Source organism: Patiria miniata, unplaced genomic scaffold (assembly GCF_015706575.1).
Source record: "Patiria miniata isolate m_02_andy unplaced genomic scaffold, ASM1570657v1 HiC_scaffold_30, whole genome shotgun sequence".
Classification (NCBI taxonomy): domain Eukaryota; kingdom Metazoa; phylum Echinodermata; class Asteroidea; order Valvatida; family Asterinidae; genus Patiria; species Patiria miniata.
Genome location: NW_024037070.1, coordinates 3767516 through 3791644, shown reverse-complemented (window position 1 = coordinate 3791644; position 24129 = coordinate 3767516). Strand labels below are relative to the sequence as shown.

The following is a 24129-nucleotide window of genomic DNA, read 5'->3' as shown; positions in this document are numbered from 1 at the left end:
CGTTACATTTGTGTTTGTTTTTGTATGCGGTGTCTGGGGTAAAAACAGAATCATTTCGTCGCAGCGCGAGCATGGCGTGAGTTACGTAAACATGATTTTATTTTAATTAAACTGTTACGATCTTAACGAGACAACATGCAGTATCACATTTCATATTAACATTAACAAACTGGAAAGGAAATGAATATTTTCGAGAAGGCGTGGACGAATGATCGCGAAAACACATACTGCACGTTGTGAATAACAACACAAGTACACGATATAAATCCATTTCTAGCCAATCGCGGTATCGAATCAGGATGCAGGAAGGAAGTTTCCTATCCAGGGTTTACTATTGGAAACAACGTTGGAAATAAAGTAAGCACTGGGGACGAGGTTGACGCTGACCCGTACTTTTACACATACATTGCGTGCAAGGGGAATTTCCAAGATGAGAAATACTATTAATTATTAATGCGGTTACGAGGTTGGACAATGTATGCGTGTTGGGGAAAAACTCATCATATCTTTGGGCTAAAGTTTGACGATGATAGGCGCTGGTTTTCTGATTATTTGCCTTGCACATTATACCAAGCATTATCTGTTGAGTCATGCCCTGCGTACATGTGTCACGTTCAAGTTGAATTGCAGGCGACCCTACTTAATTTATGCTTGGGTTAACGGCGGTCTCGCTTCGGTGTGTAGTACAATGTTTGGCTAACGTTTGATGTACTCCGGAATATTCGCAGGAACAGAATGGTTAGAGTCATTTTAAAAGGGAATGCGGAAACAGTATAGCTGGTGAAGTTTGTACATTGCGACGTCTGGCGGTTATCGATCGATCGACCGATTAGATAGCGGTAAGTTGTTTCAAATTGCTGTCATGATTAATATTAATGACGCAGAGCCAAGATGATAAGACATCACCGATTACAGGATAAAATGGTGTGTTGGGGGGGGGGGGTTGAAATGGGGGGGGGGGGGTGAAATGGGGGAGGGGGTGAAATGGGGGGGGGGTGAAATGAGGGGGGGGGGAGACTGGAATTGGAGTGGAGATCTGAAAGGAAGGCCGTGTAGGGCAGGCCTTCACAAACGATAGTCACTGTACTCTCACTGGCTGTTTTATCGGAGAAACTTTGTACATGTACCATTTTACATCTAATTATTCGTCGCGCTTGATGACGCGTAGTTCCTAGTCGTATCTCTTAACGGGACAAACGGGTCGACTTCCTCCAGAGCCACGAATAATTAAGAAGAAAAGGGTATCACCAGGACTTGATGACACACATTTTAAGGAAGAAAATTCATCTTTTTGGATAAAGAAAAAACACGAAAATGTAAAATTCTCTCTACATACAATTCGAAATTGGACCACCGTCAGACCAGTTAGTGAATTAACGCAGCAGGCTAGGCTTCAACGAAACCACACTTACCCAACCTTGTCTCCAGGGTGTCGAGCAGTACGCGCCAACTTACCTGCTCTCTCACGTCACCCTAGTATCGGATCATTTGCATGTGCAAGATTTTTGAACACGTATGCAAATGAGGAGTAGTCTGGTGCCTGGAAGAACGTTACATTAATAGCGTTTGTTTTTGTATGCGGTGTCTGGGGTAAAAACAGCATCCATTCGTCGCGCCGTTAGTTATGAAAGCACGATTTGTTTTTGTTTAAAAATGTTACAATCTGGCCCGCCAATATGCAGTATCACATTTCATATTAATGTGAGCAAACTGGAAAGGAAAGGAGTATTTTTGAGAAGGCGTGGACGTTATAATTACAATGATCGTGAAAACACATAATGCACGTTGGAATTTAACATAACAACACCAACTACACGATATAAATCCATTACTAGCAAATGCGGTATCGAATCAGGATACAGGAAGAAAGTTTCATGTTAAGGGCTTACTATTGGAAACGAGGTTGGAAATAAAGTAAGCACTGGGGACGAGGTTGACACTTACCGACATGGAATATAAGCAATATATATAGTTCTGCACGTGATATGTTTCACAAAATAACGGTTGTGCACGGGTGTGCATGCTAACTCGTTCCCATGCTGTGTCAAGCAGTTAGCTCCATGCTCTAGCTCTCACCCTGGTAGTTTGCATAATCTAAAATGTTTGGATACGTATGCAAAGTTAGGAATAGTCTGGTGCCTGCATGGCTGTGCTTTACATCAGCGTTTGTTTTTGTATGCGGTATCGTCGTGGCGGAAACAAAGTTAAACTGTTACAATTTGATCCAGCTAATATTCAGAATCAAATTTCATATTAATATGAGCGAAGTGGAAATGGGGGAATTATTTTGGTGAGGTGTAATGGAAGTTATAATTCATAGCGAACATTAACATTTGTAAAAAGCCTACACGTGGAAATTAAAAACCACTAAGTATACAACATAAGTCTATAACTGTGTCGAATCAAAGAAAGTTTCCCATCCAGGGGTTACTATTTGAAACGATCTTCAAAGTAAAGTAACCTCTGGGGATGAGAGGTGGATTAATTAAGCTATGGAACGCCGCAGATTCATTACAATATGATTTGACGCAGGTGGCAATCCAATCGGTGCAAAGTGCAAACGCAAATCGATGCGATATAGACGTATTTCACACCATGCAAAATATTCAATGTCATTATATTGTTCGTTCTGATATTTGGATAAGCATAAAGAAAAAACAGCCAGAAACAGTTTTTGAAAGTTTGGTTAACAAAACTGAAAGTACAATGATAAATTTATATAGCGCTAACCCTTAAGTCGTAGTTAAGTGTTTTGTCCAGCTTGGATGTCATACGCTGAAACAAACCATCTTTATATGATATGAGTACGTTTCCTGGCTTGTTTCCAGTGCTTACAAACCTTTGACCACGCGAGCGCGCCCCTACCATTTGCCAGGTAAACACAGTACAGTTAGTCTCCGTTCAAGACGCTACACCCTAGGATGGAACTTACCAAGTCAATATTTCTTTATTTATTTATCTATGTTTCTACCATTATCAGACATGGCGTCTGGATTCGATGGGGAGGGCTTTTTCAGTGACAGCGAACATCCCCGGATTCCCCTTAGGCAAAACTCATCAGGGATGAGAGACACGATGTCGAGAACGGAAGCGAGACGACGACCGAGGACACCGAGACATCCACAGGAAGACACAGGAGGTTCCGAGGACGCTGAGGCCTCGAAGCCTGGTGGTGAAAACAAACCACCTGTACGGGGTTCTCGCTTGGCTCACTCAGGGGCCAGACCCAAAACTGCTACCCGAGGTGGACGGCCGGGAGAGCGACAGAAACCACGCTCGCAAGACCACGGACAACGGCGTGATTTCATGAGAAAAGATGGCGACAAACCTGGTCATGGAAGAAGGGTAGATGAAGGAGCTGACTTAAGACGGCAACAATCGTCCAAGACAACAGCTAAAGCAAGAAACCGAGGCAAGGGTGATCATGAAAAAGCCGCTCGAGGAAAAGGAGGCCTGTAAGTGTTTTCCGCTTATTTGTTTTCCTTCTTTGATATTTGCAAGTACTACAACAATAACTAGAGATTCGCGTTTGTTGTTACAAACGCAGAGTGTTCGGGTAGACAACTATTTTATGAAACACTGTCCAGTTAAGTTATGAATATTTTCATGTAAGAACAAAGTATCAGGAAATTAAATCCTTTCCAGGACAATCAATTAAATTTCAGTAAACATGTACACATACAAGTTATTTCTGGCTTGATAACGTCATTAGTCAAAAAACGGGAAGTGAATACTGATTTAGTTCGGAGTGGATGTTCATTGTGAAGTTAAATAACGTATGAAAATTTGGAAACTATAAGTGTATGTATTCATAACACTGAACCTCCGGTTTGATTACGTCACAGTGTTTGGAAGCAAAAGGTGAACATTGTAATGGTATCGTTATTTGGGCTAAGATATACGACATGGATCAAATGATAGAATTAAATTTAAAATATGATCGTTGGCAAATTCTCATAGAAGTAACTTCCAGTCTAATGACGTCATGAGTTTGAAACCTTGCCAAGTTATCTGTGGCTAATCAAAGAATATCAAGGGTCGATTTGGTAAAATTTGAACCCATGGTTTTAAAAGTAAAGAAAAGAAACAATATTTTATGTGCCGCTAGGGGCGCCCTTTCGGATGATGACGTCATCACACTGTTTTTTTTGTGTCTGGCATTCCTCACTAATCACTTTCATAATATATGAGTCTGTAGTAAAATGCTTCCGCTTTTGAGTTATATTCAGTTTTTATTGCACTTTCGGTAACACCGGAAGTAAAGGTCAAGCGGTTTTGTGTCTAGGAACACAAAATGTTTCTCACGGCATTTAGTTCAAAAGATATAATGCAAACTATTTTGTCAAAATTTGCCCTTAAATCGCTTGTAATTTGATACCTGATGACGTCATGATGACGTAACAAAATTTATAACATCTTCGTAACATGGTAATGTCAAGGAATCTCTCCAGGCAGCCATTTACACTGCCGTCAGTACCGCCAGACCAAATTGGCAAACTGTTCGGTGCCGACACAGAGTAATCGAGGATGCTTTTTGAAGGGAAAAATCAGTCCGGTAGTTTGTCAAATCCTGCTGACACACAGAAGGAAGCTAATCTTCCCGCTGATCCCCTGTGGGTGATTTTTGGTCAGAAACTGAAGCGCTCGGTTTTTTTTCTTTGAAGTTTGTTGGTTCTTATCTAAGTTGGCATTGCACCTACATTCATCTCCTCAGGTTAATTCAGTGAACCTGGTTTTAAAAATTGGGTCAAACTGCAAATAGCCACGGCGATGTCCCATACCAACCATTATTTCTTCAGTACCTAATTTAAGTAATTTCACGTGCAGTGCCTTTGATGTCTTGGGTCCAATCTGGACAAAATCTATATCATGAGAAACTGCCTTTTTTTCAAGAAAGATCTGGATTTGCGGAAAATTTTGCTTAAGTGTGGGGAGGAACTTGTTTCAGAAGTTATGCTATAAAACTCTTGTGACACTAGGGTTGATTGCAAGGAATATTTTTTAAATAGGTCACTCTCTGAAATTGAACTTCTGGCCCCATATGTTCCGGCGTTTTATGGAATTCCTCATAATAGCTTCTATTTTCAGGGGCCTCTGGACACCATTAAAACAATTTCAGTACTGATCCCTAGATTTTGCAACTTGATGTACAAGTTCAATATAAGGCCAACAAAAAAAGTCTCCGGTTTCTGGTATGCGCGCGCGTCGCGGCGGCAAAATGAAAACGTTTTTTTTTTTCAATGAAAGATGATGTCTCAAAACCGCCAAACTCACTGGTTTGACTGGAATCCCGCTGCTGCACAATTTTAACGTGTTTTTAGATTGGGTTATGGTCGAGAATAAGCTTCATGTGGCCTCTCTGGACTCCCATATATTTGCACTAAGTTTAGTCGGGCACCATTTGCAGTCATCAGCCGACATTTGAAGCAAAATAATCAGGTAAAAAAAAAAAGCCACGTCGCCGCAACACTTTTTGGGCAAGCTCCATACCAGAAACCGGAGACTTTTTTTTTTGGCCTAAGGCAATTATTATTCATTGCCGCTATAAAAAGTGCAGCACCAGCCCAGAAATGAGGCGATCGAGGGGCTAAATTTGCAAAAACAAACATGAATGGGTATACTGCAGTAATTGGGAGATTTGTTGTGTTCTTTGAGAAACCGGAATTTAATGTTCCAGGCTAATTTGTGCGGGGGGTCGGTTATTGCTCCAAGTTAATTGAAATTTACTGGTGGCATCATTTGGCCTTGTCACGCATGTGGTAATGGGGCGTCATACATGTAGTGGTGACAATGTCCAATTACATGTATTACTTTTATGTGACATCTGTGAAGGTTCTCAGGCATGACTTCACGCTGTTGTGTGCCTTTACTTTGTAGAGAGCATCGTGATAACTTAATTGGCAGGCAGTGGGCAGTGACATGTTTTAAACAAAGACGAAGGAGCTTCCTTAGTTTTTAGGTTTTTTTCTCCAATATAATAGTTCATGTTAAGAGCCCGTAGACATAAATTCTATTTTGAGATCATGACGACTCCACAGGAAAAAAGAAGAACTCTAGTCACGAGCATCCCTAGGGGGGGGGGGGGGATGGAGGATATGACCCCCTCCCCCTCCCCACCCCTTAATCGTTTTTGTCGGCAAAGCGACAAAATCGTTGTCTTGTCGGCAACATCAGCCCCGTCGGCAAATTTGCCGGATTGAAGAGCATCACAATTTGTCCGATACTGTCCATGATAATTCGATTTGAACGGCAGCCCCATAGGAAGACTGAAAACCCAATCAACATGTGGATCTGGCCAGGAATTGAACTCGGGCCATGGATGTGAGAGGCCAGGAAGAACTTCTGCGCCAACCCGATTAAAACAGACAAATTGTGATCTGCAGTCTGTCAGGGAATAAAATTACAGTCAGGCTGTGACTGACATCTGCACTCTTCCCGTCAGTTTATGTATCTGATCTTCCAATCTCCAAGGAGATGGCACCATAACAGAAGAAAACGGGGATAACTTACACGAACTTGCACGGCCTGCACGGCTAGCAACAGACACGCGTCGCAAGGATGCCGCTTTTAATAATAAAAAGTTCACACAAGGTTTTGTGATCATACCTTGAACCGTTTGGAAGAAATTTTGTTTTGTTTTGATGTTAGGCTAACGTCTTCATTTTGAATTCACCTAACTTTGACCTTCCGGTAGACCCGGAAGTAAAGGTCAAGCGAGTTCACGTACACAACAAAAAATGATTAGCGATTAATGGTCTATCTGATTACAGAATACAAACATCATTGAATATTTAGTTCAAGAGTTATAGGTGAAAGTAATTGGCACTTTTCCAGATAAAATCACTTGTAATTTGACACCTGATGACGTTATCATGTCGTGAGAGTAATATGCACCACTTCGGATGAGTGTCGATATATATTGAAAGTTACAAGTTCATACCATATACCGTTTAACAGAAAACCCGCGGAGAAGTATTGTCCGGAAAAAAAAAGAAAGAAAGAAAGAAAGAAAGAAAGATTAATCGCAACAAATCCAAAGAGTGGTCGGGTTGTGCCCGACCACTCAATGATGTAGGATATTTGGGTCATGAGAATAAACGAAATGATACATGTTGCTATACACACGACTGAAATTTCTTCGTTTTTACGAATGTTTATTCGATCGTTTTAAACAGAATATTTTCAAATCGTTTATAGTAATTTCAGACATATTTGAGCATGATTTTAAATGATGGATTTATTATGATACTTTGCAAAATAATTATGATGAGCCTCCACTAAATAGGCCAACGTATACAATGCTCAAACAATGTGGGATTTCTATTGTTGTCACGGCAACCGATTAAACAAACATTATCGTTTACATGTATTTCATTTACTTTCCCAGTTGCTCTGTATTGTTTTTGTTTGCTTAGCCCAGACAATATCCAATTTAATTTGGAGGGGGCCATGGCAAACAATTACAAGAATAAAGATAGATCCGCCAAATAATATGAAAATGTTGGTGACAGCCAAATTTGGCCTCGTCCTTAGAAATCCCCAAGAAGCCTGATAGGTCCTGCTAGTTAAAGTATCAATTTAAGCTATAATTTGCAATTTCAATTTTTTTCAGTGGATCTTCCACCACAACCGAAGCTGATGCATCGGAGAAGTCCACACACTCTACAAACAAAACCCCATATGAAGTCAAGCGAAAGGCCAAGACACCTCCCTTCACCGATCAAGAACTGCAAAGATTCATGGAAGAGGAAGCCACAGATGTTCTCTCCCAGTTGGTGAAGAGAAACGAAGCATGTCAATCCTTATTAAACCAAGATGAGTTCAGCGATCATACCTTACTACTTACAGTCCGTGTTTTGTCTTGCTTAAGCTACATAGATCCTGTAAGCGAATTCACATATATTAAAGAATTGAATGTAGTGCTCAGCATGATTGAATCGTCATCGTTTCTGAGTAAGCATTTGACAAGGTATTTGGTTAGTTTGCCTGTTAAGGAAGAAGAAGAAACTTGTAGTCTCAAGGAAGAGGGCCCTACTAATACCGATTTGTGCTTGATACTCAAATTGCTTCAGCTTTTTCTGCAGCACAAGCCAGGCAGTTACTTCGACGTAAGTGGAGCTTTGATTCTCCTAGAGCGAGTAGCAACAACAGGAAGATTGGTGGTAGACTTACAGCAGTTGAAGACCAGCTACAACTTGGTGGAACAGACTCAAAAGACAGCTAAGCAGCGTGCCTTGGAGAAACCGCCGCCAAACAACTTCAGAGATATCCCAATCTTCCCGGAGAGCAGGGAACTTCGACAGATCACAAAACCGTTTCTGAGAAAGAACATCATCAAAGGCAGATACGAGAGCGTTGAGCACTACCTTGATGTCCAGTTCCGGTTGTTGAGAGAGGATTTTGTGGCGCCCTTAAGGGAAGGTGTAAATGAGTTCCTGTCAGATACCAGTAGCCGTCCTCAAGACATCCGCATCTACAACAACGTCTTCATCCGGAGCAGAACGATGGGAGAGAACGGCTTTGTCTACACATTGAATTTCGACATAAGACCTCTGAAGCGTGTGCGTTGGGAAGCCAGTAAACGTCTCTTGTACGGTTCGTTCATCTGTCTGACGAGGGATAGGTTCCAGACCATTTTGTGCGCGACGGTGGAAAACAGGGACACGAAAGCCTTGGAAAAGGGTCTGATTGAAGTTCGCTTTTTGACTGATGCAGCTCTTACCAAGGGCCCCTTTGTCATGGCGGAATCTGCTGCTTATTTTGAAGCCTATCGCCACGTGCTTCAGGGGCTACAGCAGATGAACGATCTGAATTTTCCATTCAAGAGATACATCGTAGATGTTGCCCCTAGCGTCGATCCGCCAGCATACCTGATTGACAACGAAGATACTTGGTATGACCTAAGACTACTTGCTGATGAGATTTTTAACGCATGCTGGGGGGCACGAAAAGTATACCAACAAGAGAGTTCGGACAATTCGGACGACTTTGACGCTGTGTTTGACGAATACGGTCCTGAGAATTGGTCAGGTGAAGAAAACTGGGTTGTATCTGTTACGCCTGACATCAAGCTAAATCCTGACATACCACTTGCGACGGTCAGTGTTCCAATTCTAAAGTTAGAGACTTGGCCAAGTGCTGAAGAACTACATCTCGACGAATCCCAGAAGGCTGCCCTCCAAACAGCATTGACGAAGGAGTTTGCCATCATTCAAGGCCCGCCCGGAACAGGCAAGACTTACATCGGCCTGAAGATCATCCAGCTACTTCTCGAAAATGACTCGTGGAAACTCCACTCCGAATCGCCAATCCTGGTGGTCTGCTACACAAACCACGCACTGGATCAGTTTCTGGAAGGAATCATAGCCTTTGGAGAGGACAACGTCGTTCGTGTAGGAAGCAGAAGCTCTAGTGAGGTACTTGAACCGAGGAACCTCTCCCGCTTGAGACGAGAAAGACCACGATTAAACATAAATCGCGACGAGAAAAGAGCCCTGCATGACGCAGAGGATGAGATTCAGAAATCCCTTGTCAAACTAGATATACCAACCAAAGTCCTGCTAAACGTCGATGCTCTGAAAAACTACATGACACACGGTGAATACAAAGCGCTTTCGCTGCTGCGCCATGAGCTTATGAACCAACGGAATGCACAGGCCGAAAAATTGTTGAATTGGCTGAATGTTGTTGAATTTGAGGATGAAGATAACACTGAATTCTCTGGTCACAATCAGCCAAAGCAGGAAGGAGGGGAGCGAATTGACGTGGAAGACGAGGGTCGCAGAATTCAGTGGGAACGGCAGATTGGCGACAGGCACGGACGACAAACACGAGAGCAGCGCCGACAAAGACTTAGGGAGGAGACGTTCCGGGAAAATGCTGCATATCCACCGCAGTGCATTAAGCGGTGCGGGAAATATCACAGGAATTTGCCTTTAGTGGAGCTCCAGAAACCCGATGTGATGACTGACGAAGAGGCTAGCGGCGTTGAACGTGTCTGGTCACTGATGATATGGGATCGCTGGCGTCTGTACAGATTATGGGTTCGGAAATACATACAAGATCATGAGTCACAACTGGAAGAGCATCGTCAGCAATACGAGGAACTTTCAAAGAAGGTGCAAGATTTGTACGTGCAAGAAGATCTTGCAATTCTCCTAGATGCAAACGTCATTGGCATGACGACCACAGGGGCTGCTAAATGTCGGGCCGTGTTGCAGCGTCTTTGTCCCAGTATCGTAGTAGTGGAAGAGGCTGCTGAAGTTCTTGAGGCTCACATCATCACTACCCTGACTGAAGAATGTCAGCATCTCATTCTAATCGGAGATCATCAGCAACTCAAGCCAAACCCAACTGTCTACCGCCTGGCGAAGCAGTTCAACTTGGACACCTCTCTGTTCGAGAGAATGATCAACAATGGTATGCCTTGTCGATCGCTCACTCACCAACACCGAATGAGGCCTGAAATCTCCAATCTGATGAAGAAACACTTCTACAGGAATCTCTACGACGACCAATCGGTTTTGAAAATGGACAACGTTAAGGGAGTGACACATAACATGTTCTTCATCGACCATCGACACCTTGAGGATGAGGTTGACGATGACAGAACCAAATCGAATCAGTACGAAGCTGAGGTCCTTGTTGAATTGTGCAAGTACCTGTTGCATCAAGGCTACGAACGCTCTCAGATCACTATACTCACCACCTACACAGGACAACTATTCTGCTTCAGGCGTCTTATGGATAAAGCAACTTTTAAAGGGGTTCGGGTTTGTGTTGTAGACAATTTCCAAGGAGAAGAGAATGACATCATACTTTTGTCTCTGGTACGAAGCAACGAGGAAGGAACCATCGGGTTTCTGCGCACTTCAAATCGTGTCTGCGTTGCGCTGTCGAGGGCTCGGATGGGATTTTACTGCATTGGCAACGGGAGTATCTTGAAGAAGACACAGATTTGGCAGGACATCTTAGCTACCCTGGAGGCTGAGGATCGATTCGGTGCCTCTCTACCATTGGTCTGTCAAAATCATCCCAACAAAATCACAGAGGTTACCACTCCGGGTGATTTCAAGGCAAAGGTTCCCAGTGGGGGATGTGGTGGACCCTGTGAGTACAGGTTAGCTTGTGGCCATGTATGCACATCTCTCTGCCATCCCTATGACCCCGATCATGTCGACTACGAATGCGATAAACCATGTACGCAGCTCTGCAAACGAGGGGAGCATCCCTGTCCACTTCGCTGTTACCAGGAGTGCAGGCCGTGCCAAAAATGGGTCCAGAAAACGATGTTTGATTGTGGTCACACAATTCGGGTTCACTGTCACGAGTTTGATGTGATCACCTGCACAGAGCCCTGTCAGCGGACATTCGCTGATTGTGACCATCGCTGTCCCCGTACATGTGGTCAAAGTTGTCCCCATCAGATCTGTCCGGAACCCTGCGAAAAGACGCTGTCATGTGACCATCCGTGCACAAAGTCATGTGGTCAATCATGCAAGGTGTATTGTCGAGTGAAAGTCAAGAAAATCTTACCAAAGTGTGGCCACGAAGTCTTAATGGCCTGCGGCGAACGAGCAGAGGATTTTAATTGCCACACTCAAGTTGCTAAAACACTTCCGAGGTGTGGTCACCGAGCTGTAATGCACTGCTTTAAGGATCCTAGCAGCGTAGAGTGCAAGGAAAGATGTGAGAAGAAACTCGAATGTGGGCATCAGTGCCCTAAGAGCTGTTGGGAACCTTGTGGGTTATCCTGGATGTGTTCATTTCCGTGCGAAAAGATCTTGGCATGTGGACATCAATGTCCAAATGAATGCCGTATGCATTGTCCACGAGAGAAATCTGATGATGCCTTGATTTCTTCGTCCAGATTTGTCGCACTTTACTCTATGTTCTGCAGGGAAAAATGTGGTAACACGTTGGCATGCGGGCATGTGTGTCCCAACAAGTGTGGTGAACCCTGCCCAGGACCTGAAATGGATCGCTGTGACAAAAGACAATTCAGAAACATCTGGACAAAATGCAAGAAAATCGTGAAGAAGAAACTTCCGAGTTGCGATCACCTTGTTGAAGTTTGGTGTCACGAGGATGTTAGTTCTGTTGCATGTATCAGAAAGTGTGAGAAAAAGTTGCCTTGTGGTCACAGCTGTTCCAACAAATGCAGCGAGCCCTGCCCAGGACAGTTCGGATACTTGAACAGGCCCAGGGCCAACAAGAGGCAAGGGAAACAGAGACCTCCCAGTGAAAGATGTGAAGTGATCGTCAAGAAAGCTCTACCATGTGGTCACAGCACTAAAAACATGCCTTGCTGGAAGGCAGAGTCTGCCGCTAATAAATCATGCGACAAACCGTGTAGTACTGCGCTTGGGTGTGGTCATAGGTGCACTGGTAATTGTGACAGCTGTAAGCAGGGCACACAACACAAACCGTGTCCTAAATCATGCAACAGGCAGCTCCTCTGTGGCCACAATTGCACTGACTCATGTAGTAGCTGTTGCTCCCCAGATTGTAGGAGATGCCGTGAGGACTTGAGACAGGGTTCCAGTCAAGATTTGACGGCACCATCACCTTGCAAACACAACTTTACGCATCAACACTTGAAGACGAAAGCATGCGTGCGACCTTGCAACCAAAAACTCCCATGCAAACATCCCTGTATTGGTGTGTGCGGTGAACCATGCCCTCCTTTTTGCAATGTCTGCGACACAAAGAGTGTTCGAAGCAATTTACCAAAAGGACAGTTTCATCCCAGGGATATGTACATCTATCTCCCAGACTGTAAGCACCTGTGTCAGATGCGATCCCTGGATAAGACGGTTGCAGCAGTCAAGAATACCCTTGAGAGAGGCTGCTTTCAGATTGGTTCTATCCTGTGTCAGAAATGCAAGGTGCCAATTCGTCGCTGCACTCGTTACAATGTCATCCTTAAGGTTATCAGTGACTCAGTTGAGGCAGTGCGAGGTCAGTGTCTCGGCAAGAGAAGAAAGACCTTCGGCATCAGAAGCGGTTTAGTCCTGCGAACGAGTCTGGGTGCTTCGGCCAGCATGTCATTCGAGGTAGGGAGATGGATGAGATGTCGTCATGGTCACGTGTTCCTTCGAGATCAAGATGGTGGTGATGATGATGCTCAGGAGCCACTATGTCCTCGATGCCCTCATGAGTAGGGGGGGGGGTTCTTACCTATACCGGTGCGGGCTCAGGTGTTAGAATCTTTCACAAGGCAGGGGTCAGGAGTACGCATCATTTAGGACTGTCTTACTCGCAAAGCCATGGTATCGACGAAACCAAGTGATCGAACCAGACTTGTTTAATCGAGATACCTTAATATAATTGTTTTTGATTCGAAGTCATCTTTATTCTCGTTGTCATTCAGTCATTCACACAGATTTAAAAAAAAAACAAAAAAAACAAAAAAAAAAAAACCTGTAAATAAAAGTCAAATTTAGCTGACCAAACTTGTGTCGAACGCTAGATAAACATCTAATGTAGATACAAATCGAATATACTTGCACATTGTTGAAATACGGGGTAGTCTGATACCCTTGCGATTAAGATGTTCGATTACTCAGCAAACATCTTTACAGGCATTTTGTTGGCACGACCGTCGCTTGTCCTCGCCGCCTTATCGAAAAAAAGTAATGGTGTCATATCTTTGAGCGCTCATTGGATGAATTCTGTTTGCCTGATGACCCTAGGTCAACCATTTTGAGTTCTATTCGACGAATGTTGCTTTACCCGAGCCCCGGGTTAACACTTTTATCTTACGCACAATGTACGAAGATTATTAAAAGCAAGTGACCTACAGACAACGTTTTTCGAATCTGGGATTCTTTCACAAGTTAAAGAATACTGTAAAAACAGTGCTTAGCATTTAAACACATCAGAACGTGTTTAGAGTTTAAAACGTTTAGGAATGTGTTTCAATTCTAAACGTTTTCCACTTTTTAATGTTGTGAAACTAAACGTGTTTACGTTTTGGACATGTGCTTAGGATTGTACATCTAAATGCGCTTAGGAAGGTGTTTAAATGCTAAACATATTATTCATTAAACATGTCAAACGGATAATGCGTGTCACAGAAAAAGGACATCTAAACATGTCATGATGCTAAACGTGTGGAAAAAGTGGGTACAGAATAAGTGTTTAGAAATGTGTTTAAATCCTAAGCACCATTTTTACAGTGATATATGTTAAATGAATTGACGTCCGAAATCGTTTTTGGTATAGAAGGGCGCGGGGACAAGTGGAGACACTACCTTGTGACACAGATTTATGTAAACTCTGTTTACAAAGGAACGGTCAACGGTGTTGAAAAAAAGTTAGCGCCGTTTTTCTAGAGTATACATCAGTGTTTGGAGAGTTACGTGTTCGCCTACGAAGTCAGATGTAAATTTGTGTAAATAACAGCAAACATATTTCAATGGATACAACAGAAATTCTAAGGTACATGTTTCCTTTGATTTTTATCAAAAACATATGGGGACTTGTTTTCTACAATTGCTATATCGGGTTAACCCATGAAAAAGACGGGAGTTCTGGAAAAGTAAGCTGCCTTCGCTTTAAGCAATTCGCTACACAGTTTATTTTGCGTGTGTATAGTAAATATCGAATATTTTCTAGGATAATTTGATTCATGCCTATACGTGCACTCTATAAAAAAAACCCACATTAGTCAGGTTTGACTAGAAACCAGTTAAAATTGATTAGTCATTCAGAGTCAGCTGGGTGCAACTGAAAATTAGTCAATCGGACTAGATGTTTTAAGGCATGATTGACAAATAGTAATGCAAACAACTCAAATTTCTAGTCATAGTTGTGAAACTTTGTATGTTTAACTAAATTCCCAGTAGGCCTAAATTTTCAATAACTAGGAAAACCAGTGAATATTTTGACTAAGTTGTTTTTAGTTGTTTCTAACGATTTTGTATATTAACTTTCCTTTGGGTTTTCGTTTTTAAAAGTACTTAAATGTTTATATAGTCTGTTCCACTGGGCCAAGTAAAAAAAATAAATATGTTTAGCGTCCTGCATTTTGAAAAAAAAGGAAGGAGGAGGCCCCTTTTTTTCTCTTCTAAAATGGCCGCCTGACCGGGCTATTTTTCAAGGTGGCCGCCAGCTTTTTTTTTAAATGGCTGGCCCTTGTACTCAGTTGGACTCAGGAATGACATACGAGCTTTATATGAACTAGATGCAACAGACAACGAGGCCAAAAATAATGATGTCACTGTTTCAAATTATCACGTTTCGTGTTTTTTTTTATTATTTTTTTTTTTAAAGGAGGCGGCCTCCAAAAAGGAAGCAGGCGGGGACACTATATTTTTTATTTGGCCTAATGCACTTTTGTTCTTATTTCTTTGTTTATGTTTGCTTAACTAATTAGTTATTTTCTTTGAGCTCGAGGAACAGGGAATAATGTAAAAATTCATGGGTCAGATTGATCCCGATCTCAGTCTATATCAATAAAATCATTTTCCGGGTCCAAATGACACTTTCCCTGGTCAAAAGACATTTTTGTCTGTGCTTATTTGACCCAGGGAACTGTCATTTTTTTTTACCCTGAAAAGGACTGTGCAGATATAGACTCTTATCGGGGTCAATCTGACCCAGGAGTTTTTAGAGTTTATTTAGTGCGTCTGTGACGTCATAGCAATAGTTTAAGCCTCGGGGAGAGAATTGAATGACATCACTGGCAATGAGGCCGGCAAAATTCTTGACAAATATTGCTCTTATTTCGATATCTAGAAATATAGTCTAAAACGTAATTTTTTCCGGTTTTTTTTTTAAACGCCTTTATGGTACACAAGTTGAACTTACAAACGCCATCAAAGTCGACGTTGCTGCACCGCTCGTAATTGGATCGTATTTTGTTTAGTTATAATGTTTTGGAATTTTCTAGCATTTATTTGTGTATAAGGATAGGGAGTGAGATTCACGATTTTGTGTGTGTATTGCATTTTGCACCTATTTGCTCAATTCGCACTTTACAGATTCACGCATTAAAGACAAATTAATTTGGGATTGTTTATTGCCATATTGATTAAGCTTCATTATGAGAGGAGGCATTGAAAATTCACATTAAAGAACAGTTATTTGGAGCATGGTCTATAGACCAGTATCATGTTGCGGCCATCTTGATTTTCCCGATTCAAATCAACGTATACCAAAGCGAGGCCTCAAGGACAAATAGTCTGGCTCTTTTTTGCGCAAAAAAAACCCATTATCATTCAGTACTATTATTGAATACAGGGAACGTTACTGCTGAAATGGTGGCAGCATGATTTTATAGGTCTATTGCGTGAGTAGCAGTATTGGTTATGGGAAGAGATATGTGCGTTCATTATTGTAAAATGCAGACATAAGTGCTGCTTACATCTTTGGGGAATGACATGCGTCTTTTGTTGAATATGATGCCTTTGGGACATGAGACTTATATCCTATTTGAGATAATGGCGGACACAACAGTAGCAGCTGGGCCCGGGCCAATTTCACGGAGCTGCTAAGCACACAAATTTGCTTAGCACAAAAGAAGTCTGGCTTATAAAAGCAGGTTACCAGCCAAGACTCCGTGTGATTTTCATGCTAAGTAAACAACAGCTGAATACTAATCACGAGCAATATACATCACATGGAGTTTTGGCTGGTAACCTGCTTTTATAAGCCATACTTTTTGTGCTGAGCAAATTTTTGTGCTTAGCAGCTCCGTGAAATAGGCCCCAGCTGGAGGGCGTTATTTGTTTGGGTAAATGCAAAAGAGTTTACTCCAAATAAAACAGCGTCCTCAATTGTCCGCCATATCTCAAAATAATAGGCTAATGGAAAACTAAAGGCGCGGGTAATCGCGTGATTCACCTCTTATTTCATTTTGAGATGAGTGCAGTGACTTGCGCATCAGAGAGATGTATTCATTTTTATTCTTGTTTGCAATCCAAGTAAATATCAGTTCGTTCATTTAAACATGGAGTTTTGACTGGAATGCTATAACTAATGCGATTATTGTTGACTGCATTGGCGATAGCGTTCGAAATGGACGAAACAATCACTCTGGTTTTATTTAGTGATAGAATAAAAGACAAATAAGAGATGAAAATATAAATAAAGGAATATGCATTAAGTTAACTTCGTTATATATATACACCTGTCTCGAGGTTGTCCGGAATGAACCCCCCCCCTTCTACTCCGCTTCCCCGCCCCCTCTTTCCCACATCGTCAATATGACTATACAATGATCTGGACCCAAATTAAAGAAAATGATTTAAAAAAAAGGATCAATTATCAAAACAAATGCACATGAGATATGTTATTAGACCGGTATTTTGGACATATTTGGTGAAAGTTTCATGATATCCATTGTGCCATTTTGAAGAAAAGTGACAGCAAAGAACACACGCTAAAAACCCCACTCTGACCACGGTTCCATGGTTGGACAATTTATTGAAATCGCGTACTGATGTGACTTGTTTGCAATTTGTGATGTCAGTATAACAAAAAACCCGCATGCACTTCATTTTGTATTTTAGATGCAACAGAATAATCAGAATGCAACTCGGGACACTTGAAAATCTGGATTGTAAACTGTTCTTGGGAGGATGCCAAGTTATGCCTTCGACACCAGTTTGACAGCCACGCACTAATCTCTTCTCCTCCACCCAAAACCGGGATCCGCCCCTGAATAGGATGGGGTTAGATTTTATGGTAGAAACTATAAGATATTTTCAAAATATTTGTCTTATTTACATTCAATATTCAACAAGGGAACGTATAGCCGTTTTAGTTTGTACAGGTTTCGATCGGCTACAATTTTGCGGCCCGTTAAACCATGATAGCGCCCTCAATTGTCAAAAGCCGCTAGGATCGATCAGGGAAAAAAACTTAAACAGCTGATCAAATCATTGCAACAAAGGTCTTGACGTCGAGAACTGACAACTGGCAAATTTTGCCATAAATTTACGATCTCCCTTGATTTTGCTTGGACTTGTTCATATTTGTGTAAATGTGAAAAATAGTAACCGATCAGATGGTGCCATGAAGCAAGAACACTGTTTTTCTGGGACGATTTGTCGGCCAGGCAAACGGAATGAAAGTGAAAAGCTGCTAGAAAACTACCGTGATTTGTGTGTGTCACACTCACAGCTGTATTCTTGACCCGAGCAACAACAATGGCAAATGTCGAGATACAAGACATCATCTTAATGATCGTGTCTTTCCTAACTTCGCTGGCGGTGGTGCTCATCTTTATAGTTGTTGGTAGGTATAGTTCACCATGATGACGACATATTTGACCAACAATAAAGTGAAGCGTAATGAAGTGCTTAAATTATAAATAGCCGTCAACTGAACTGGTTCCGCAATTTCGTTTGTCCTTTTTCATGTTTTTATAAACCCGGCAGATCATACAGCGCCCTCATGCATGTGTATACAAGTAGGCCTACACCGAGCCCTATAGAGCTATATATAGTCATGTTCCCTAACATGGCGCACTTCGAAGCTTACCCAACTTTCCTCGTGTAGTGTTGCCAAACCTCTTTGTTGATAAACCTCAAATTCATGCAGTGAAATACTGGTACTTTTACCTTTTTAATGCTTGCTATTTAACCTCTGTGAACAATTTCGGTTTCGTAAAATTTAATCCGAAATGCAAAAACGGTCGCGTCCGGAAATTGGGCACAAATTGGCGGAGTGTTCCCTAACGTGGCGCACTTGAATAAATCTCGGAAAATTCCAAATTAACATTTAAGAATTTCTGTAAACTTGATAAATTCTGATAAATCATTATTATATTTACTTACAAACCCAGCCAGATGTTTGTCAGAAAGTTATTTTCTTATTTTTCGGGGAATTTTCAAAGGGTTCACTTTGTACTTGAAAATAAAATCGGAAAATCACGCCAAAATACTTTTTTCTTTTAACTTTGTAACGGGTAAATAAACTCGCGATTTATGAACGGGAGTGTTTAGAACTTGATGAAATTTCACTTTCTGTGAAATTTCAGTTAAAACTTTTGCTCTAGCTAGGCGCTACAGGCGAAAAATCAAAGTGCGCCACGTTAGGGGCCGCGCCACGTTAGGGTACATCAACAATATTAAAGTACTAGAGCGCTAACTCCTCATTCTTGCACACAGAGACACTTTGAAGCCGCTCTGGGCGCAGACATTTTGAATTTATGTGCGTGTTTGTAGAACACAATCAAAATAGATGGATTGAATTTTAAAAGTGTACTCTAAATACAACACGCGAGTAGAAGATGTGCAAACAACTTAAGCGCGTCATGACTGTTAATGACGTTGTGCTGTTTGCGTAGAGCAAAATGAAACACTCATTTGCTGATCGTGCATTTCGGTTTTGGGCGTATCGGCTTCGATGACACACCTGTATAGAATACAAACACATATGCAAATAGCCGTACAAAAGCCGTACAAAATTTTGAGTTTTCCATAGGTTTGTGTACAAATATAGATGCACCCATCAGGCATTACTTTGTGCATGGAATTAGTGCTCTAGTAATGTAATATAGCTCTATGCCTACACCATATAAGTGCCAACTCACGTTGAGCGCACGCGTTGTCTAGTGTAAAGCTCACCCGTATTATTAGCCCCATAAATGTGGCCTATTTACTGGACTGCCTCCGTAAACATAGGCCACATGTCCACATGTACAAAAACGTGTCGACTTTGCCAAATTTTGATTTTCACATTTAGGCTTAGTTTGTAGGATTTTTTTACTTTAGAAGCATACCTCTTTAGAAGCACCCTCTTTATAGGCTAGTCAGAAAGTGCTGCCTTTTTCAGATGTCTAATTTTTGTGAAATTTCATGTTGAAATTTTGATACGCAAACGTGTAAAAATGAATCTGGAAATTTCACGAAAAATATATACATCTGAAAAAGGCAGCACTTTCTGATTAGCCTATAAAGAGGGTGAGTATGCTTCTAAAGCAAAAATAAACTACAAACTAAGCCTAAATGCAAAAATCAAAATTTGGCAAAGTCGACACGTTTTTGTACATGTGGACGTGTGGCCTATGTTTACGGAGGCAGTCCAGTAAATAGGCCACATTAATGGGGCTACCGTATTATAAGCACACCACTTGAATCGAGTCCCACTCCCAGCTTTGTCGTTGTTGTTGAACTTTTTGTGACCCAAAAAGTAAGAATTGTCTTCTTTTTTTGTAAATTTTAAATCGAATCCTACATTTAACGTAATTCCAGTTGATGTCATATTCTTTTTCTGATTCGTCGTACTGGATGATTTGTTTTGAAAGGGAAATAGAGTCCGAAATTGCATTAGAATTGGATGTGATTCCCATCTCGTGAACATGAAGTCAAAACGGCTATTAAGCACAGAACCAAACATTTGTCACGATAAAAATGCCCCCAAAAGGGCGTATATTCAGTGCCGTGCCGGTACAATACTAAAAACAATCGGGGACCGGTTCACGGTCAAATATCCACTGTCTTCCATGCTTAACCATGCACTCAATTGTTCCCTGTATTTGAGTTGGTGGCTCGTTTCAAATGCGAAGGTACATTTGTGAGAAATAACATGACTGCTGTTATTATACTGTACATCGTATTGCAAAACAAATGTATAGCTACCTCTATTCCAAATACCATTGTTCCAGGTTGGTACATTGTGTGGGTGGCCTTCCTCTCTCGTTTCAAACTGATGAGGGAGCTCTTGTCGGTCAACGATGAGGAAACGTCAAAAGACAAGGAAGCCAAGAGCTTGGCATCATCATCATCATCATCGGCGAGCTCAGAGAGGAAAGGAAGACAGCATGTGACTAGCCAGAGGACGTAGCAAAGAAGGACCATCGGTCACTCAGACTCTTGCCCTATCCGAAGGCATTGTTGACTGAACTTGTGAAGAAAATGGAGACTTTGTGAAGCATTATGGGTAGTTCACTTGCAGTGCGCTACGCAGCCCCTCCAAAATGGCTGCAGTGCAAAGGGCCTATGTTGGGTTAGTGATGCTCAAATGGACTAACTGGACATGCATGCATGCTAACCACATTACCCAATACATTATGTGAATAGTCCAGACAGTGACCTCTACTTTTATTGTGGTTCTACATGAGGGTACATGAACATTTACATTTTTGTATTGTGAAGGTGAACAGCGCCCTCTCTTGGTTAGGTTATGCAAGTAACTTAAAAGTGTTCATGGTCTGCATGGATTTTTTTTCTGCATGATTTACAGTGAAATCTTGATAAGTCAAACCTCAAGGGAACAGGTTCAAAAATGACTTACGCAGAGTTTTGAGTTGAGAAGGGTTGTATATCATTGTTATATTACTGAGGGGGATGGATTCTTTGTTTGACTACACAGTTGTTTTGAGTTCTCAGAGTTTGACTTATCAAGATTTCACTGTAGTCACTACTCTGACCAAACTGTGCTACTTGGGTTTCGTGTCCTTGCAACCTCACGTTTACTTGTGGGGTTGACTAATTTTGTTTTATAATTTTTTTTTTTTTTATAGACAAAGGGTTTGCAAGCAAAATAGTTTTTTTTAAAACTTAGTCCGTTGTCGAGCATGCAAGAATAGCCATTGCCTGAGAATGATGTGTCTGTAGCTGGTAACTATGGTAATACACACCTTGTGTGCACTTATTTAACAATAATTAGCATCTGTACCACATTGTATCACATTATACTACATTGTGTTTCATTGTATTACATTGTATCACATTGTATTACATTGTATCACAGTGTGTTACATTGTTTCACATTGCATTACATTCTAATACAATTGTATCACATTGTAGTGCAATTGTATCATATTGTATTACATTGTATCACATTGTATCACTTTGTATTCCATTGTATTACATTGTGTTTATAACCAGCAGAATCCATAGAGCCATGCACAGCACCAAAACAAGACATGCTTTTTTTTCCTGTTTTGTACATGTATTTAAAAATCAGTTTTAAAATGTTCACACACATGGAGTTCCTTGCTTTTTAATAACCATTGGTTTTTATTACTGAAATTGACACAATCTCTGCATACATGATATTAAATTTGTACACAATATTTGCAATCCGGAACCTATAAATGATTGTAAATGTGACGCTTGATGGAGAGTGGTACTGGTCAAGGATAACATGGAAACGTAAAATCTTTGATTGGAAAACTTCAGTCTTAAATAAAATCCTTACGGAAGTCATGTTTATCTGGCAAGTTTGTAAAATAACAACTGTATAAATTTTGTAAAGATATCTTTGAGTTTACAACCTTGCCGTCAATTTGAAATGGTTGTAGATGTGAAGAATGTAAATTTCATCATGACCAATTTGAAGAGTATCAGCAAATTTTAAGCTAAATAAATAGTATACCCTGTTTTAATTTTACTTTCGTCCAATTAGACTGGTTTTCTTTTTAATGAGAGGACAGTAAAGACATTCAAATCAATGATTTAGACAACACAGTATGTTAAACAGTTCAAACCAAGAGGTCACAACAATTACACATTGTTTCCAATGAGTTTCCAATGATAGAAAAAAAAATCAAATAAGATCTGATGTTACTGTTTGAAATAACCTCATTATGTTGAAAGTCCTGTATTTTTGAAATGGAAACCAACACCCAACCTGAACCTCTAACATAGACAAAGACTAATGAATTTACCAAGGTAAACAAAACTAATGCTTTTATTGGCTGGTATTTTGAATGTCCTCTCGCTTTTAAATATTTCAATTTACCTCTTTGGGATGTTTTGCGAAAAAAAAATATAACTTAATGCTGGCAATGCTAGCAAAATCGCACAGCAATCCTAAGGAAAAATTCATTGCATTTTTTCTGTCCTGAAACAAATTCTCTCCGAGCAGAGCCTTTTCCCCAGTGTTCAATGCAGTGATTAACCCTAACAGAACTCAACCCATCAAACCCCAACGGTATGTTTTGTTGGAATCTGTCAGGATGGGTACAGTCGCCCTAAACTCTGGGTTGGCACTACTCCAGAATCAAAGTCAGAAATAATTATGTGTGTGCAGTTTCCCCATATGGTGTTGGAATTTGCCAGGATGGGTATGGTTCCTAGTAAATCATGCAAGGGAGTTAGGGTTAATATATTACATACATCATTTTGAACACGCATTTCTTTTTTTAGAGATGTCATCGTTAATTTCAACATTAACATCCATCAGATCAAAAGAAAAACTCTGCCGTTTCGATAGGATCAAAGCCTACGCTTGCCTAATGTGGACATCATGTTTGAAGGAATGTGCAAAGACTACCTATTTTCTAGCAAAGAGTCTCGGATGCAATTTTCTTATTTTGCTTTTTACACTTCTAAATGGCAAGAGCAAAACAATTGAACAAAATCAACCTCCGGGAAACGAAAGTGCTGATGCTTCTGATGCAACACAAAGTTGATTATCCACAAATGTACGAGGTTACAATGTATTATGGCAAAATGTTCTCTTACCGTACATTTCAACTTCTTCCCTTGCCCTAGTCTTTATTTGATAATATCCATGGCGATTGAAAGGAAAACAAATAAGAAATGCAGCTCTTCCGGAAAAAAAAATTTCCCCAGTAAAAAAATTACAAAAAGAATGTCTGATTATTGCAAATAAAAAAAATCAACTTATTTTACAAAATGTAAATATTATACAATTATACAACTTAAAAAATATCTTTATTACAACTTCAAACATTTTTATACGATGAATGGAATTTCATTGGTGCTTTTTTAGGCCATTTAAAAAAAAATCTTTAATGATCGAAAGCCTTAGATATGAAGGCTAGCAAACAGACATAATTAAAATTGCCAATTTGGGAAAAAAAAAAAATCAAGGCAGTTTTTTTCTGTGGCGCCCTCTAATGACAGATTTCAAACCTCTGCCTCCTTGAAATACAATAGATCAACTACTGAAGTAATGATAGAGGCTGGAAATACATATAAATGTACAAAAACAAAATTCAATGTATTAAGTACACACATCTCTGAGTTTCAGGACAGGAAGGAAACCATTTCATATCAATGATATGTAACCAGGGCCGTCTTCTTAAAGCTCTTAAAGCCAAAAAATATAAAAATAGTTCTGCTTCCGGTTATACCCTACCTACCCTATTTTGACAGCCCCTACCCTAATTTTTTTGGGGGCGAAATGAGGGGAAAAAACATCGAA

General features: G+C 40.8%; 2 protein-coding genes across 2 annotated transcripts; both read left to right on the top strand.

The window, feature by feature from the left end:
* Positions 1–2987: 2987 nt before the first annotated feature.
* LOC119739541 (NFX1-type zinc finger-containing protein 1-like) lies at positions 2988–15000 on the top strand. Its single transcript, XM_038214520.1, has 2 exons — positions 2988–3455; positions 7613–15000. Exons 1-2 carry the CDS (start codon positions 3064–3066, stop codon positions 13161–13163), a joined length of 5943 nt encoding a protein of 1980 aa, XP_038070448.1. The 5' UTR covers positions 2988–3063; the 3' UTR covers positions 13164–15000.
* Positions 15001–17848: 2848 nt separating this feature from the next.
* Positions 17849–21231, top strand: LOC119739518 (small integral membrane protein 13-like). The gene is made up of 2 exons (XM_038214495.1): positions 17849–18243; positions 20618–21231. Exons 1-2 carry the CDS (start codon positions 18156–18158, stop codon positions 20794–20796), a joined length of 267 nt encoding a protein of 88 aa, XP_038070423.1. The 5' UTR covers positions 17849–18155; the 3' UTR covers positions 20797–21231.
* Positions 21232–24129: the final 2898 nt, after the last annotated feature.

What these genes read in the sequence shown, in the direction of transcription:
- LOC119739541 (XM_038214520.1), top strand. Translation starts at nt 3,064, where the DNA reads ATGAGAGACACGATGTCGAGAACGGAAGCGAGACGACGACCGAGGACA. An exon ending in GCTCGAGGAAAAGGAGGCCT is followed by an intron (nt 3,456 to 7,612) that starts GTAAGTGTTTTC and finishes AATTTTTTTCAG; the next exon opens with TGGATCTTCCACCACAACCG.
- LOC119739518 (XM_038214495.1), top strand. Translation starts at nt 18,156, where the DNA reads ATGGCAAATGTCGAGATACAAGACATCATCTTAATGATCGTGTCTTTC. An exon ending in GCTCATCTTTATAGTTGTTG is followed by an intron (nt 18,244 to 20,617) that starts GTAGGTATAGTT and finishes CCATTGTTCCAG; the next exon opens with GTTGGTACATTGTGTGGGTG.